Source organism: Ranitomeya imitator, chromosome 9 (genome assembly GCF_032444005.1).
Source record: "Ranitomeya imitator isolate aRanImi1 chromosome 9, aRanImi1.pri, whole genome shotgun sequence".
Taxonomy (NCBI): Eukaryota; Metazoa; Chordata; class Amphibia; order Anura; family Dendrobatidae; genus Ranitomeya; species Ranitomeya imitator.
Genome location: NC_091290.1, coordinates 27740512 through 27756183, shown reverse-complemented (window position 1 = coordinate 27756183; position 15672 = coordinate 27740512). Strand labels below are relative to the sequence as shown.

General features: G+C 44.5%; 1 protein-coding gene across 1 annotated transcript in view; it reads right to left on the bottom strand.

Annotated features, from left to right (window-relative positions):
* The window catches only part of LOC138648870 (chymotrypsinogen A-like), a 29552-nt gene extending 15862 nt beyond the window's left edge, over positions 1–13690 (bottom strand). Inside the window, exon 1 of the mRNA XM_069738837.1 lies at positions 13631–13690. Coding sequence (XP_069594938.1) covers positions 13631–13658 — 28 coding nt within the window. The 5' untranslated portion in view covers positions 13659–13690. The remainder of the gene's footprint in view (positions 1–13630) is intronic.
* Between the last annotated feature and the right edge of the window lie 1982 nt (positions 13691–15672).

The window sequence follows — 15672 nt, the reverse complement described above, 5'->3', positions numbered from 1 at the left end:
CGGAGGCACAGATGTAGAAGTTCACATTTGTATTTATTAAGGTTTGATGTGGAACCACTAGACCACAGTCCGGGGGCCTCCGAAGGGGACTTTACTGCGTGAGCCCCAGACACCCGTAGTAAGTCCCCTCGAACAGGGACAGAATGGAATGCCTGGAGGACACGGGTGCTACCTTCACTTAGACCCCGTACTCGTGGCGGCTGTCCCAGCGGAACAGACGGGCCAGCAAGGTTAGCGTTTATTGCAGTGTTGACTGGAGGATACCAGGTGTAGAGGCTGGTGCCGGTGGTACTGGTGTGGTCCGGAAGTAAGGCTGGCGGACTGGCAGGACTAGACAGGTCCAGAGTAGATACTGCGGATGCAGTCCAGATTAACCGGATAACTGGTAGCAGAGGATCTGTGGAAACAGACAGAATAAGCGGAGTTCCTTGCAGATACTTCAGAAACAGAAGCGCAGAATAACAGGAACCGGAAGTTAGCAACAGTAGACACTTGTTGCTCCGGCGCCCTCCCTATGGTGGAAGGGCTAGAAATAATAGACAAACACATGCCATTGGTTAGAGGCAACATTTGAAAAATGCACACTGTCTCTTAACAATATCTCACTGTCTTTATAACAATAGCACTGTGGTGTAGTCCCTTTCTGCCTTAGGCCTCTCACAAAGTCCTCACATTCTCTCTGTCCCTCTTATTGGTAGGACAACAGGTAGCTCAAGCCTTTTTACAGGATCTCTATCACGACCCAGGCTCTATTCTGCTACTGTGTCCTCAGGTGTCTGTTGTGAATTCTGTTGTCGGGCTCCCTCCTGTGGTCATGAATGGTACTTCGGCTGGTTCTGTCCATGGACTTCCTCTGGTGGGTGTTTCTGAGTTTCCTTCCACAGGTGACGAGGTTAATTCGTTAGCTTGCTGCTCTATTTAACTCCACTTAGATCTTTGCTCCATGCCACCTGTCAATGTTCCAGTATTGGTCTAGTTCACTCCTGGATCGTTCTTGTGACCTGTCTTCCCAGCAGAAGCTAAGTTCCTGCTTGTATTTTCTTTGGTTTGCTATTTTTCTGTCCAGCTTGCTATTTTTATTGTTGTCTTGCTTGCTGGAAGCTCTGGGACGCAGAGGGAGCGCCTCCGCACCGTGAGTCGGTGCGGAGGGTCTTTTTGCGCCCTCTGCGTGGTCTTTTTGTAGGTTTTTGTGCTGACCGCAAAGTAACCATTCCTATCCTCAGTCTGTTCAGTAAGTCGGGCCTCACTTTGCTAAATCTATTTCATCTCTGTGTTTGTATTTTCATCTTTACTCACAGTCATTATATGTGGGGGGCTGCCTTTTCCTTTGGGGAATTTCTCTGAGGCAAGGTAGGCTTTATTTTTCTATCTTCAGGGCTAGCTAGTTCCTTAGGCTGTGCCGAGTTGCATAGGGAGCGTTAGGAGCAATCCATGGCTATTTCTAGTGTGCGTGATAGGATTAGGGATTGCGGTCAGCAGAGTTCCCACGTCCCAGAGCTCGTCCTTTATTATCAGTAACTATCAGGTCATTCCGTGTGCTCTTAACCACCAGGTCCATTATTGTCCTGACCACCAGGTCATAACAGTACAAGTGGCCCAAAGTACTAATGCATCTCAATAGAGGGATAAGAGAAGTTCTGAGACCAATTTTTTTTCTTTGCAGTGTGTTTTGTCTCTCTTTTCCCCTTTAACTCTGGGTGGTTCAGGACATAGGTGTAAACATGGACATTCAAGGTCTGTCCTCTTGGATGGATAATCTCACTACAAGGGTACAAAACATTCAAGATTTTGTGGTTCAGAATCCGATGTCAGAGCCTAGAATTCCAATTCCTGATTTGTTTTTTGGTGATAGATCTAAGTTCTTGAATTTCAAAAATAATTGTAAATTGTTTCTTGCCTTGAAACCTCGCTCCTCAGGTGACCCTGTTCAACAAGTAAAGATCATTATTTCTTTGTTACGTCGTGACCCTCAAGACTGGGCATTTTCCCTTGCGCCAGGAGATCCGGCATTGCGTGATGTTGATGTGTTTTTCCTGGCGCTTGGATTGCTTTATAACAAACCTAATTCAGTGGATCAGGCAGAGAAAATCTTGCTGGCTCTGTGTCAGGGTCAGGATGAAGCGGAGATATATTGTCAGAAGTTTAGGAAGTGGTCTGTGCTCACTCAGTGGAATGAATGTGCCCTGGCAGCAATCTTCAGAAAGGGTCTCTCTGAAGCCCTTAAGGATGTCATGGTGGGATTTCCCATGCCTGCTGGTCTGAATGAGTCTATGTCTTTGGCCATTCAGATTGATCGACGCTTGCGTGAGCGTAAAGCTGTGCACCATTTGGCGGTACTATCTGAGCATGGGCCTGAGCCTATGCAATGCGATAGGACTTTGACCAGAGCTGGACGGCAAGAACACAGACATCGGAATGGGCTATGTTTTTACTGTGGTGATTCCACTCATGTTATCTCCGATTGTCCTAAGTGCACTAAGCGGTTCGCTAGGTCTGCCACCATTGGTACGGTACAGTCTAAATTTCTATTGTCCGTTACTCTGATTTGCTCTTTGTCATCCTATTCTGTTATGGCGTTTGTGGATTCAGGCGCTGCCCTGAATTTGATGGACTTGGAGTATGCTAGGCGCTGTGGTTTTTTCTTGGAGCCCTTGCAGTATCCTATTCCATTGAGAGGAATTGATGCTACGCCTTTGGCTAAGAATAAGCCTCAGTACTGGACCCAATTGACCATGTGCATGGCTCCTGCACATCAGGAGGATATCCGCTTTCTGGTGTTGCATAATCTGCATGATGTGGTCGTTTTGGGGTTGCCATGGCTACAGGTTCATAATCCAGTATTGGACTGGAAATCTATGTCTGTGTCCAGCTGGGGTTGCCAGGGGGTACATTGTGATGTTCCATTTTTGTCTATTTCGTCTTCCACTCCTTCTGAAGTTCCAGAGTTTTTGTCGGATTATCGGGATGTATTTGATGAGCCCAAAGCCAGTGCCCTACCTCCTCATAGGGATTGCGATTGTGCAATTAATTTGATTCCTGGTAGTAAGTTTCCTAAGGGCCGATTGTTCAATTTATCTGTGCCAGAACACGCCGCTATGCGGAGTTATATAAAGGAATCCTTGGAGAAAGGCCATATTCGCCCGTCGTCATCACCGTTAGGAGCAGGGTTCTTTTTTGTGGCCAAGAAGGATGGTTCTTTGAGACCTTGTATTGATTACCGCCTTCTTAATAAAATTACAGTCAAATTTCAGTATCCTTTGCCGTTGCTGTCTGATTTGTTTGCTCGTATTAAAGGGGCTAGTTGGTTCTCCAAGATAGATCTTCGAGGGGCGTATAATCTTGTGCGTATTAAACAGGGCGATGAATGGAAAACAGCATTTAATACGCCCGAGGGCCATTTTGAGTACCTGGTTATGCCATTCGGGCTTTCCACTGCTCCATCAGTATTTCAGTCCTTTATGCATGACATCTTCCGAGAGTACCTGGATAAATTCCTGATTGTGTATTTGGATGATATTTTGGTCTTTTCGGATGATTGGGAGTCTCATGTGAAGCAGGTCAGAATGGTGTTCCAGGTCCTTCGTGCGAATTCCTTGTTTGTGAAGGGGTCAAAGTGTCTCTTTGGAGTTCAGAAGGTTTCATTTTTGGGGTTCATTTTTTCCCCTTCTACTATTGAGATGGACCCTGTTAAAGTCCAGGCCATTTACGATTGGACTCAGCCGACATCTGTGAAGAGCCTGCAAAAGTTCCTGGGCTTTGCTAATTTTTATCGGCTCTTCATCGCTAATTTTTCTAGTGTTGCTAAACCGTTGACTGATTTGACCAAGAAGGGTGCTGATGTGGTCAATTGGTCTTCTGCAGCTGTAGAGGCTTTTCAGGAGTTGAAGCCATGTGCTTTCTTTTCTAGAAAGGTTTCGCCTGCTGAGCGCAATTATGATGTTGGAAATCGAGAGTTGTTGGCCATGAAGTGGGCATTCGAGGAGTGGCGTCATTGGCTTGAAGGAGCCAAGCATCGCGTGGTGGTCTTGACAGATCACAAGAATTTGACGTATCTTGAGTCTGCCAAACGGTTGAATCCGAGACAGGCTCGATGGTCGTTATTTTTCTCCCGTTTTGATTTTGTGGTTTCGTACCTTCCGGGCTCTAAGAATGTGAAGGCTGATGCCCTGTCAAGGAGTTTTGTGCCTGACTCTCCGGGTGTTCCTGAGCCGGCGGGTATTCTCAAAGAGGGGGTAATTTTGTCTGCCATCTCCCCTGATTTGCGGCGGGTGCTGCAAAAATTTCAGGCTGATAGACCTGACCATTGCCCAGCGGAGAAACTGTTTGTCCCTGATAGATGGACTAGTAGAGTTATCTCTGAGATTCATTGTTCAGTGTTGGCTGGGCATCCTGGAATCTTTGGTACCAGAGATTTGGTGGCTAGATCCTTTTGGTGGCCGTCTTTGTCATGGGATGTGCGTTCTTTTGTGCAGTCCTGTGGGACTTGTGCTCGGGCTAAGCCCTGCTGTTCTCGTGCCAGTGGGTTGCTTTTGCCCTTGCCGGTCCCGAAGAGGCCCTGGACGCATATTTCTATGGATTTTATTTCGGATCTCCCCGTCTCTCAAAAGATGTTGGTCATTTGGGTGGTTTGTGATCGCTTTTCTAAGATGGTCCATTTGGTACCTTTGTCTAAATTGCCTTCCTCCTCTGATTTGGTGCCATTATTTTTCCAGCATGTGGTTCGTTTACATGGTATCCCGGAGAACATCGTTTCTGACAGAGGTTCCCAGTTTGTTTCGAGGTTTTGGCGATCCTTTTGTGCTAGGATGGGCATTGATTTGTCTTTTTCCTCGGCTTTCCATCCTCAGACAAATGGCCAAACCGAACGCACTAATCAAACTTTGGAAACAAATCTGAGATGCTTTGTTTCTGCTGATCAGGATGATTGGGTGTCCTTTTTGCCTTTGGCTGAGTTCGCCCTTAATAATCGGGCCAGCTCAGCTACTTTGGTTTTGCCGTTTTTCTGCAATTCTGGTTTCCATCCTCGTTTCTCTTCAGGGCAGGTTGAGTCTTCGGACTGTCCTGGTGTAGATACTGTGGTGGATAGGTTGCAGCAGATTTGGACTCATGTGGTGGACAATTTGACATTGTCCCAGGAGAAGGCTCAACGTTTCGCTAACCGCCGGCGCTGTGTGGGTCCCCGACTTCGTGTTGGGGATTTGGTTTGGTTGTCATCTCGTTATGTTCCTATGAAGGTTTCATCTCCTAAGTTTAAGCCTCGTTTCATTGGTCCGTATAAGATTTCTGAGGTTATCAATCCTGTGTCATTTCGTTTGGCCCTTCCAGCTTCTTTTGCCATCCATAATGTGTTCCATAGGTCGTTATTGCGGAGATACGTGGCGCCTGTGGTTCCATCCGTTGATCCTCCTGCCCCGGTGTTGGTTGAGGGGGAGTTGGAGTATGTGGTGGAGAAGATTTTGGATTCTTGTATTTCGAGACGGAAACTCCAGTACCTGGTCAAGTGGAAGGGTTATGGTCAGGAAGATAATTCCTGGGTTTTTGCTTCTGATGTTCATGCTGCCGATCTGGTTCGTGCCTTTCATTTGGCTCATCCTGGTCGGCCTGAGGGCTCTGGTGAGGGTTCGGTGACCCCTCCTCAAGGGGGGGGTACTGTTGTGAATTCTGTTGTCGGGCTCCCTCCTGTGGTCATGAATGGTACTTCGGCTGGTTCTGTCCATGGACTTCCTCTGGTGGGTGTTTCTGAGTTTCCTTCCACAGGTGACGAGGTTAATTCGTTAGCTTGCTGCTCTATTTAACTCCACTTAGATCTTTGCTCCATGCCACCTGTCAATGTTCCAGTATTGGTCTAGTTCACTCCTGGATCGTTCTTGTGACCTGTCTTCCCAGCAGAAGCTAAGTTCCTGCTTGTATTTTCTTTGGTTTGCTATTTTTCTGTCCAGCTTGCTATTTTTATTGTTGTCTTGCTTGCTGGAAGCTCTGGGACGCAGAGGGAGCGCCTCCGCACCATGAGTCGGTGCGGAGGGTCTTTTTGCGCCCTCTGCGTGGTCTTTTTGTAGGTTTTTGTGCTGACCGCAAAGTAACCTTTCCTATCCTCAGTCTGTTCAGTAAGTCGGGCCTCACTTTGCTAAATCTATTTCATCTCTGTGTTTGTATTTTCATCTTTACTCACAGTCATTATATGTGGGGGGCTGCCTTTTCCTTTGGGGAATTTCTCTGAGGCAAGGTAGGCTTTATTTTTCTATCTTCAGGGCTAGCTAGTTCCTTAGGCTGTGCCGAGTTGCATAGGGAGCGTTAGGAGCAATCCACGGCTATTTCTAGTGTGCGTGATAGGATTAGGGATTGCGGTCAGCAGAGTTCCCACGTCCCAGAGCTCGTGCTTTATTATCAGTAACTATCAGGTCATTCCGTGTGCTCTTAACCACCAGGTCCATTATTGTCCTGACCACCAGGTCATAACAGGTGTCCATGGTGGACAGGTGACTTGCAATCCAGCTGTTCAGGCGGTTTCTGCTGTGAGAAGTAGAGTACTTCACAACCTCGGTCTTCCGTCTACTGGTATCTACACTCAGCGTGAAGAAAGCCCATTCACAGCTTCTCCCCAGCTATTCACTCTCCTGCGCTCCACTTCCCCTCTCAGTCTCTTTACAGACTGCTCTGCTTTCTCTTTGCTCTTCCCAGGAGCTGCAGCACCTCTCGTGGCTGCACGGCCCCCTCTTTCTCTCTCAGACTCTCTGTGTGTCTCCTCTCACTCCACTCTCCTCTCACAGACTGTCTGCTCTGGTCTCCCTGGACCAACTGCCTAACTCCTCCTCCAGACCAGAATATATATTTATATCTAGGGAAGCTCCCGTGAAACCGGGTCCAGAGCTCCCCCTTCTGGCCTGGAGTCAGAACAGTGTTGTATGTGCTGAATATCTGATAAAGGTATCCTTCCTTGCTTCCAAGTGTGACATCACTCTCCCCATAAGGAAAGCAATGCCACTGTAACCACCTGGGGTGTTACATAAACAATTAAACCCTTCACCTCTAAGCAATTTTTCGCTTCTGCACTTTCTATTTTCACTCCCCTTTTTCCATTTTTTATTTCCCTGCTAACAAAGCCATATGAGTGTTGCTTTTTTGTGGGACTAGTACTTTTGACTGACATTATCCATTTTATCATACCAGTTACTGGAAAATGGGAAAGAAATTCCAAATGACGTGAAATTGCAAGAATAATAAAGCATTTCCACAACTGTTATTGGGATTTATTTTTTTCAGCGTTCAATCGGCAGTAACAATGACCTAGAAATAAGATTGTACTGGTCAATATGATTATCGTGATACCAAACTTACTTGTTTTTATTTAAGTGGCGAAAAAAAACTTCAGATATTCATGATAAAATTTTGCTTAAGTTGCCATTTTCCAAAACCTTTAACATTTTTTTTTCTGATAATGGAGCTGTGTGAGGGCTTGTTTTTTGCGTGGTCACCTAAGGTTTTCATTAATACTATTTTAATTTATAGATACTATTTTGGGGTTGATAGCTTCTTCTTCATTTTTTATAGTAGAGTTGAGGCAACCAGATTTTTAATCTCTTTAGTTTTTACAGATTGGGTTAACTAATTTTATATTTTGATTGAACTTTTCGGAACAGGTTGATATCAAACATTTTACATTTCTTTATTGTTTGTTCAAAACAAGGGGGGTGATTCATATTTTTATACTTTATTTTTAGATTTTTAAAAACTTTTTTCTTTACTTTTTACTGTATTTGTTAGTCATCCTAGGGAACTTGAAACTGTGAACATCTGATCGCTTGTGCTCTATACAGAAACCATCACAGAAGTGAGCACAAAACAGGCATAGGTGCATTCAACCATGCTACGTCTGTCGTAGCATCACATTGGTTCCCTGTGATCACATTGTAGGTAAAGCGATGGTCGACCAAACTAACGTCCAAGCCAGATCACGGCACTTAGAAGGGATATCCAGGACTGTATTAATTTACTGTTGGCTTATGAACTGACAGGCTAACTACCTGCATGTTTTGCCTACAGCCGATCACCTGCCTGTTTTGCCTACAGCCGATCTCTGCCAGCACATACGTCTCCTACCGGCGATGCTTCCGATGTCACATCAGCAGAGCAACGGCTTCCATTCCGCTCTGCATTGTTTTTGAAGCATGACTATTGATGTCATGCTGATTGACAACCATCTCATTGCTGCATATTAGTGGGAATTTAGTTGTCAATCAGAAAGACGTTGGCAGTCACACCCGGTGAAAGAAAATCTGCTGTCTTGGAAATGGAGCAGCTGAATCACAGGCAGGAGCGGTCAGTGACAGCTCTGAGCCATCTTCAGATAGAACAGGTAGGTAGTTGCGAACCAGCTAGCAACTACCTTCACGTTAGTTTTTTGGCTCATAGTAAAACCTAGATAACCCCTTTAAATGCCAATGTTAGTAATTGAGCCGGTATCTGCCTTGCGTGCAGCAGGTTCTGCTTCTGAGCCCTCTCCAAATTCCCTGACATGCTCCATGATGGATATACAGTATATTCACTACTACATTCAATTTGCTACTTTTTTCAATATTCAGAATCATAATATATTTGGATTCTGAAATACTTTAAGTACAAAAAACTATAAGATGCCTATAATTGCCTGTAATTATAACCAGAGTTCAAAGGTTCAAATCACCTTTTCAACAACTTCTCAAAAAAAAATCAAAGGTTAAACAAGAATGTCTATAATATATTCCACTAAGAGTCACCATTTATCATTATGCTAGGATGCATTTTCACATGCAGTGGGCATTTCCTTTTCATCAACATTCTGCAAATTCAATAGGTGCTGGATCTTCTCTTACATCCCTCCCTCCACTACCCAGCATGCATTGTTGCTACCAATGGAAAATGGCCGCCCTGTCCTAAAGTAAAGCCCCAGCTCACTTTTGTGCTTGCATGTGTTAGGGTTAGCGGATCACACTAAATAAAGTAAAATAATAAACTGCGATCGCAACCCGGGGTCCACCGTGCAGATGTAAAACTGATTTGATAGAGTAATGGCGGAACACACGGCAAGCATTCACCTGACACGACTGCGTTAACTCCACGCAGTGTGAACAGAACACACAGCACACAGCTCTGTTAACATCACAGAGTGAAGCAACTAAGGGTTGAACTTGCTCCGTAATCGACCCGTGCCAATCGCACACGTGGCTGAAACAGATGCAGAGTCAATGGAAAATACTACACTGATGCTGATTAAACAAACCTCATAGAACTCACAAGGGAGCAAAAAGGCTCTGTGGTTGGACTTTCTCTGTAACTCTGCTGTGCTATCCGCACACACGACAGGATACAAATGTTGGAAGCCAAGCTGCAAGCAAAAACCCTAACTGGCTCAAGCTGAGCAAGATCTCAAAACACACACGTGCAGTCAGAGTGGTAGCGTATCCACTCACACAAATGATACTAATGAACAGGAGTGCGCCATTGAGAGCCTATTATACCTTAAGCTCAAGTCCAGACAGACAGGACCTTGCCTGTGGTCCAATCAGAAGCTGCCACATCACCAGAGCAGCTGATGTCCGAGCACCAATGAGAAGGCGCCATATCATGGACATGCTCAATAGGGTGAAATCTGATCCTAGGCTCCAGAGCACAACGTGCATATGTAAACCATTAGTCACCATAGGCTTAGCTGGAGAGCTAGCAGTAACTACACATACAGCACAATCCTGGGCAAGGCGCTGGGACCAGAGTCTGTGCTGAGCGGTCATCCCGGCAGCTATGCCTGAATGGGAGACCACTGCACCAGACAAGGCTTGGGATCTATCCCATGCAGCGGGAGAATCCTGGCGCCTAACATTACCCCCCTAATACACCTACCACAGTGACGTTTGCCATGCTTAAAAGCCTCCATACGCTGGGAGGCATGGATGTATCTTTGCTGATCAGCTAAAGCTTTAGATAGTCACAGAACTTGCCTGGGAGTACCTGGGCCTTCAGAAACAGACTCTCACAGAAGCTGCCCCATTTTTGTATGCTCCTCATTACCCAATCAATCTGGGGGGAAGGAAGGCACAGCCAATGAAACCCCAGAAGTACCTCATCCATACCCTCAGAAATAACTAGAAAGGAGATTATCTCCTGATGCTTTGGAGACACTGTGATAGTAAGGGGTACAGTCTGATGGGAAATTAGGGTTAGCAAAACAGACTTATTAGCTACCCGACAAGACATCAGCTTAGGTAGCATTACTAACGGGATAGTGTGCTGTTCGGCAAAGGTAGCGGACATGAAATGGTCCTCAGCCCCGGAGTCCACACAAGCCTGCGCTGTGAGATTAGCCGACCAAAACGTCAGAGAAACCCCAAAAGTCAACTTGGGTGACACATCCACAGGAACTAGTGAACCTCTCCCCAAGACTACTTGATGCTGTGTCTCTTTCTGACGCTTGGTAAATTTATTGGCAAGGTGACCGACTAGTCCACAGGCTAAACAAGTCGGCTGTGGATGTACAGAGCAGGAGATTGGCTCCACTCGGGAGATGTCCATGGGATTTGCGAAGTTCGGAGCCAACTAAACCCTGGGTTTAGTATGAGCTCTCCAAACCATGCTCAACATGCCGCAGATCAATGCGGGTGGCCACTGATATTAATTCCTCCATGGTAATTGGAATCTCCCTAATAGCCAAATCATCCCTGACATGATCTGCTAATCCCTTTCAGAAGAAAGGTATTAGGACCTTATCTGGCTACTCCCACTCGGTAGCCAGGGTACGAAACTGAATGGCAAACTGGCTAACCAAAAACGAACCCTGAGTTAAAGCCAGGAGTTGGAGTGTGGTATTATGAGTAACTTGTGGCCCCAAAAAAACTCTTTCAGGTCACCCAGAAAACGAGAGGTGCTAAGGATCAGGTGATCATCTTGTTCCCATAATGGCGTAGCCCACTCCAACACCATGCCTGACAAAAGGGAAATAATAAATCCCACTTTGGTACGCTCTGTTGGGAATCGTGAAGCCATTAACTCCAGGTGGATTGAAGACTGATTCACGAACCCTCTACAAGCCTTGCTGTCCCTGGAAAACTTTTCGGGCAGCAAGAAACGTGGCACAGAGGAAACAGGTACCGCATCAGTAACCTTAGTGGTGGCTTTGGTGGCTGCTTGTGCTACCATTGCGGCAAGATCCACCCCTGAAGACGCTGATCGTCCGCCATTGCTAGCCAGACCCTGGCGCTAGTATACTGTTAGGGTTTGTGGATCGCACTAAATAAAATAAAATAATAAAGTGTGATTGATTGCAACCCGGGGTCCACCGTGCAGAGATGAAAAACTGCTGCTATAGAGTAATGGCAGAACACACGGCAAGCATACACCTGACATGAGTGCATTAACTCCACGCAGTGTGAACAGAACGCACAGCCCACAGCTCTGTTAGCTTCACAGAGCGAATAAACTAAGGGTTGAACTCGCTCCATAATCGACCCGTGCCAATCGCACACATGGCAGAAACAGACGCAGAGTCAAAGGAAAATACTACGCTGACGCTGATTAACTAAACATACCCGTAGAACTCACAAGGGAGCAAAAAGGCTCTGTGGTTGGACTTGCCCTGTAACTCTGCTGTGCTAACTGCACACACAACAGGATACGGATGCTGGAAGCCAAGCGACAAGCAAAAACCCTAACTGGCTCAAGCTGAGCAAGATCTCAACACACACGTGCAGTCAGAGTAGTAGCGTACCCACTCACACACATAACACAAATGATACTAGCGCACAGGCATGCGCGATTGAGCTTTTTATCTCTTGCTCAAGTCCAGACAGACAGGACCTTGCCTGTGGACCAATCTGAAGCTGCCACATCACCACAACAGCTGACATCCGAGCACCAATGAGAAGGCGCCACATCATGGACATGCTCAGTAGGGTGAAAGTAGTCACCATAGGCTTAGCTGGGGAGCTAGCAGTAACTACACATGCAGCATGAGCCTGGGCAAGGCGCTGGGACTGGAGTCTGTGCAGTTATCCCAGTGGCTGAGCCTGAATGGGAGACCACTGCACCAGACAAGGATTGGAATCTTGCAGCCTTGCAACCTTGCAACCTTGCAGCTGGCGAATCCCGATGCCTGACAGTATGCAGCTTGACAAACAGGAGAGCAGGTGCACACAGATACAAAAACATCCCTCCACTTCTAGTAATCAATTTTTGGGATCTTTGCTGAAAAAGACAGATTTCACTTAACAACAGGCGGTGGTCAGCAAGTTACACAGAATGCAGATGTTTAATAGCCAGCACTCTGGAGTAATTTTCTGAGGACAATTTTTAGTTGTTTACTTTACATTCTGTTATTTCATTTACTTTACATTTTATTTTCACATTAATGTAATGTTAAACAAACTGATTGTCCGCTAATCTCACTATGATTGCTACTGAGCTATATATAAAGTCTGTTATGAAACACAGAAGATATTGTGTTTACTGAAGCTGGAAAATTACCTATATGGGCAGATGTTCTTAGTACAAATCCTCTACTTCTCTCTAAAACAGTTAATTTTTAATCACCTATGGATATTTTTGGGTAGTAGGATAACCTTGAATCACTGTGCTAGATTGACAGATGTTTTTTTTTACATATGTGCAAATTCCTTAAATTAACCAAAACGAGTGGATATTTTTGTACTTAACTGTCAGAACAAAACAGAGAAATCATAGTGAAATGTAGAGGACATACAATAAAAATTCCTAAACATGAATTTGAAGTCTTTAATACTTTAACACCTTCATGAAGGAGGTATTTACGCTTTTGCATTTTCGTTTTTTGTTCCCCTTCTTCCAAGAGCCATAACTTTTTTATTTTTTGGTCAAAAAGGCCATGTGAGAGCTTGTTTTTTTGCGGGATAAATTGTACTTTTGAACGGCACCCAGGGGCGGATTATAAGAGGGTCAATATGGGCGGTAGCCCAGGGCCCAGTGGTGTGGGGGCAAATTCTGCTCTTCTGGTAATAAGGTGATCTGTAAATGGAGTCCACAAGCTATTTTGGGAAAATCTGAGCTCCATGTGTCAAATAGTGCTCCCTCCCGAGTCTCGCTGTGTCGCTACGCAATATTGTACAGCCATCTATGGGGAATTGCCATGTTCAGCAGAAATGGAGTGACACATTTTGGTGCCATTTTTATCCATTTCCGTGTGTGAAAATGTAAAATCTGGGGCTAAAATAAATTTTTCTTGGTAATAAAGTCATGTAACAAAATAACCAAAAAAAGCCAAAAGGCTCATAGTGGCAACAAGATTCAGTGCATTTTCATAGCAGGTGAAACTACAAGAAATAATAAGCAATACAAAACATCTCAGAAAGGCTTTTTTCATACAGTGTGCAAAAGATCATTCAGCTAAAATGCAAATAATTAGCTAAAGTGCCAAGTGGCTAATAGCAGCAAGTATGAGAAAAAAGTAATTCTTATGGTACTAGATACATATAAAGAGTTAAATAGCAAGTGAGAGAGACAGAGGCGGCAGGGAATGGAGGCAATACATGACCTGTAGTGGCAGCGATAAGCCCCGACGCGCGTTTCGCATTAGCTTCTTCTTAGGGGGAATGTTGCATGAGGGGAATGGATTCAGAGTCCTTATATATACCTGTTAGCTTCAGTGGTAGCAGCGGCATGTGTGCAGCGCTTCCGTCTTCCAAGACCGGACGTGATGTCTCCACAGGCCGGCGTCTCGCGTCACTAATCCACACACCCCCTCTGATGCATCAGAAAGGGGGGTGGAGACAGCGACGACTCGGACGCGTCACCATGGAGACACACATGCCAGAGATTCAGGAAACGCTTGCCGCTGGAGAGAGGAAAGGTAACAGTATACCGGGCTGGCAATTCCTAATAAGGCCAGAGAGGGAAGGGGAGAGAAGGTGTAAGAATGTGTTGCAGTGTTAAGATGAAAGAATAAAGACAATGTGTGCATGGCAAAAGAAAATAAATATGTATAAAAGGATTATAGAAGAATTAATAAAAGCAAAAAAGAAAGAGAAGAAAAAATGAGAAGTAAAAAATATAGTGAACCAAAATTAAATGAAATAAATGTAAAATAGTGAGAAAATTAAAACAAAATATTTACACTGATGTGTAATAATGGTGATATTGTGACATATGAGCCACAAAAATGTGGCAAGTAATCAAACCATTCATCTTTGAAATAAACAACATATAAACGTGACTATACACAGTAAAAGTATTATAAGTGCCGGACTCAAGATTCCTTCTGTCTCTTCACATATTATCCATCCCTATTCCTCTGGCTTCATATAGGATTTTTTTCTCCAAGTCCTCTGGAAGGGACCATCAAAAATCCCGGGGAATAACAGCCATAAAAATGCCACCATGCTCCGACAATCGCCCATCATCAATTGTCGATACAGAATAAATATAAGGTCTACCGAAACTAAAAATAGAAAAAAAGACTGTTAAAAAAAAAATTTTTTAAAAGACAATAAAAATATATGGTAAATATTACCTACAGGACAAAAGAATATGATACATAAAACTAAATAACTACAGTTAGGGCCAGAAATATTTGGACAGTGACACAAGTTTTGTTATTTTAGCTGTTTACAAAAACATGTTCAGAAGTACAATTATACTGTATATATAATATGGGCTGAAAGTGCACACTCCCAGCTGCAATATGATAGTTTCCACATCCAAATCGGAGAAAGGGTTTAGGAATCATAGCTCTGTAATGCATAGCGTCCTCTTTTTCAATGGACCAAAAGTAATTGGACAATGGACTCTAAGGGCTGCAATTAACTCTGAAGGCGTCTCCCTCGTTAACCTGTAATCAATGAAGTAGTTAAAAGGTCAGGGGTGGATTCCAGGTGTGTGGTTTTGCATTTGGAAGCTGTTGCTGTGAGCAGACAACATGCGGTCAAAGGAACTCTCAATTGAGGTGAAGCAGAACATCCTGAGGCTGAAAAAAAAAGAAAAAATCCATCAGAGAGATAGCAGACATGCTTGGAGTAGCAAAATCAACAGTTGGGTACATTCTGAGAAAAAAGGAATTGACTGGTGAGCTTGGGAACTCAAAAAGGCCTGGGCGTCCACGGATGACAACAGTGGTGGATGATCGCCGCATACTTAATTTGGTAGAAAGAAGAAACACAATCTCGGAAACAGATACCATTGCCAAAAAGCAGTCCCGTCTGGATTACACGGGACCAGTGGGGTAAATACCCTGAAATACTTCCTCAAATATCACAAACCAAAAAAATGAAGTATAACAACTCACAAAGTACATATAAAATTCAATATTTATTAATGCTCATCTAGCAACATTAAAATTTGTTAGAGACAAAGAGTCCAGTTATATGATCACAACAATAAACATAAGACAGAAATATGAGAATATTGAGAATGGGTGCAATAAAAAAACCATGTTGCACCATGGATGTAGCAAAAGGGGAAGTATATAAAGGCTCGGTGGCACAAGAACAGTAACTGCCAATGGGGTAAAATAAAGTGCCCAGTGCTAAACAGTATCCCTAGCAGCTATATGGAGTGCAAGCATCCTAATCAAATAAAGGGTAAGTACCCTATAGTTCAGCCACCCCACATTAATAAGAATATAGGAGGACTAGTCCCATATCCACACCTTAAGTATATGCGGGCCCCCCGACGAAGCTG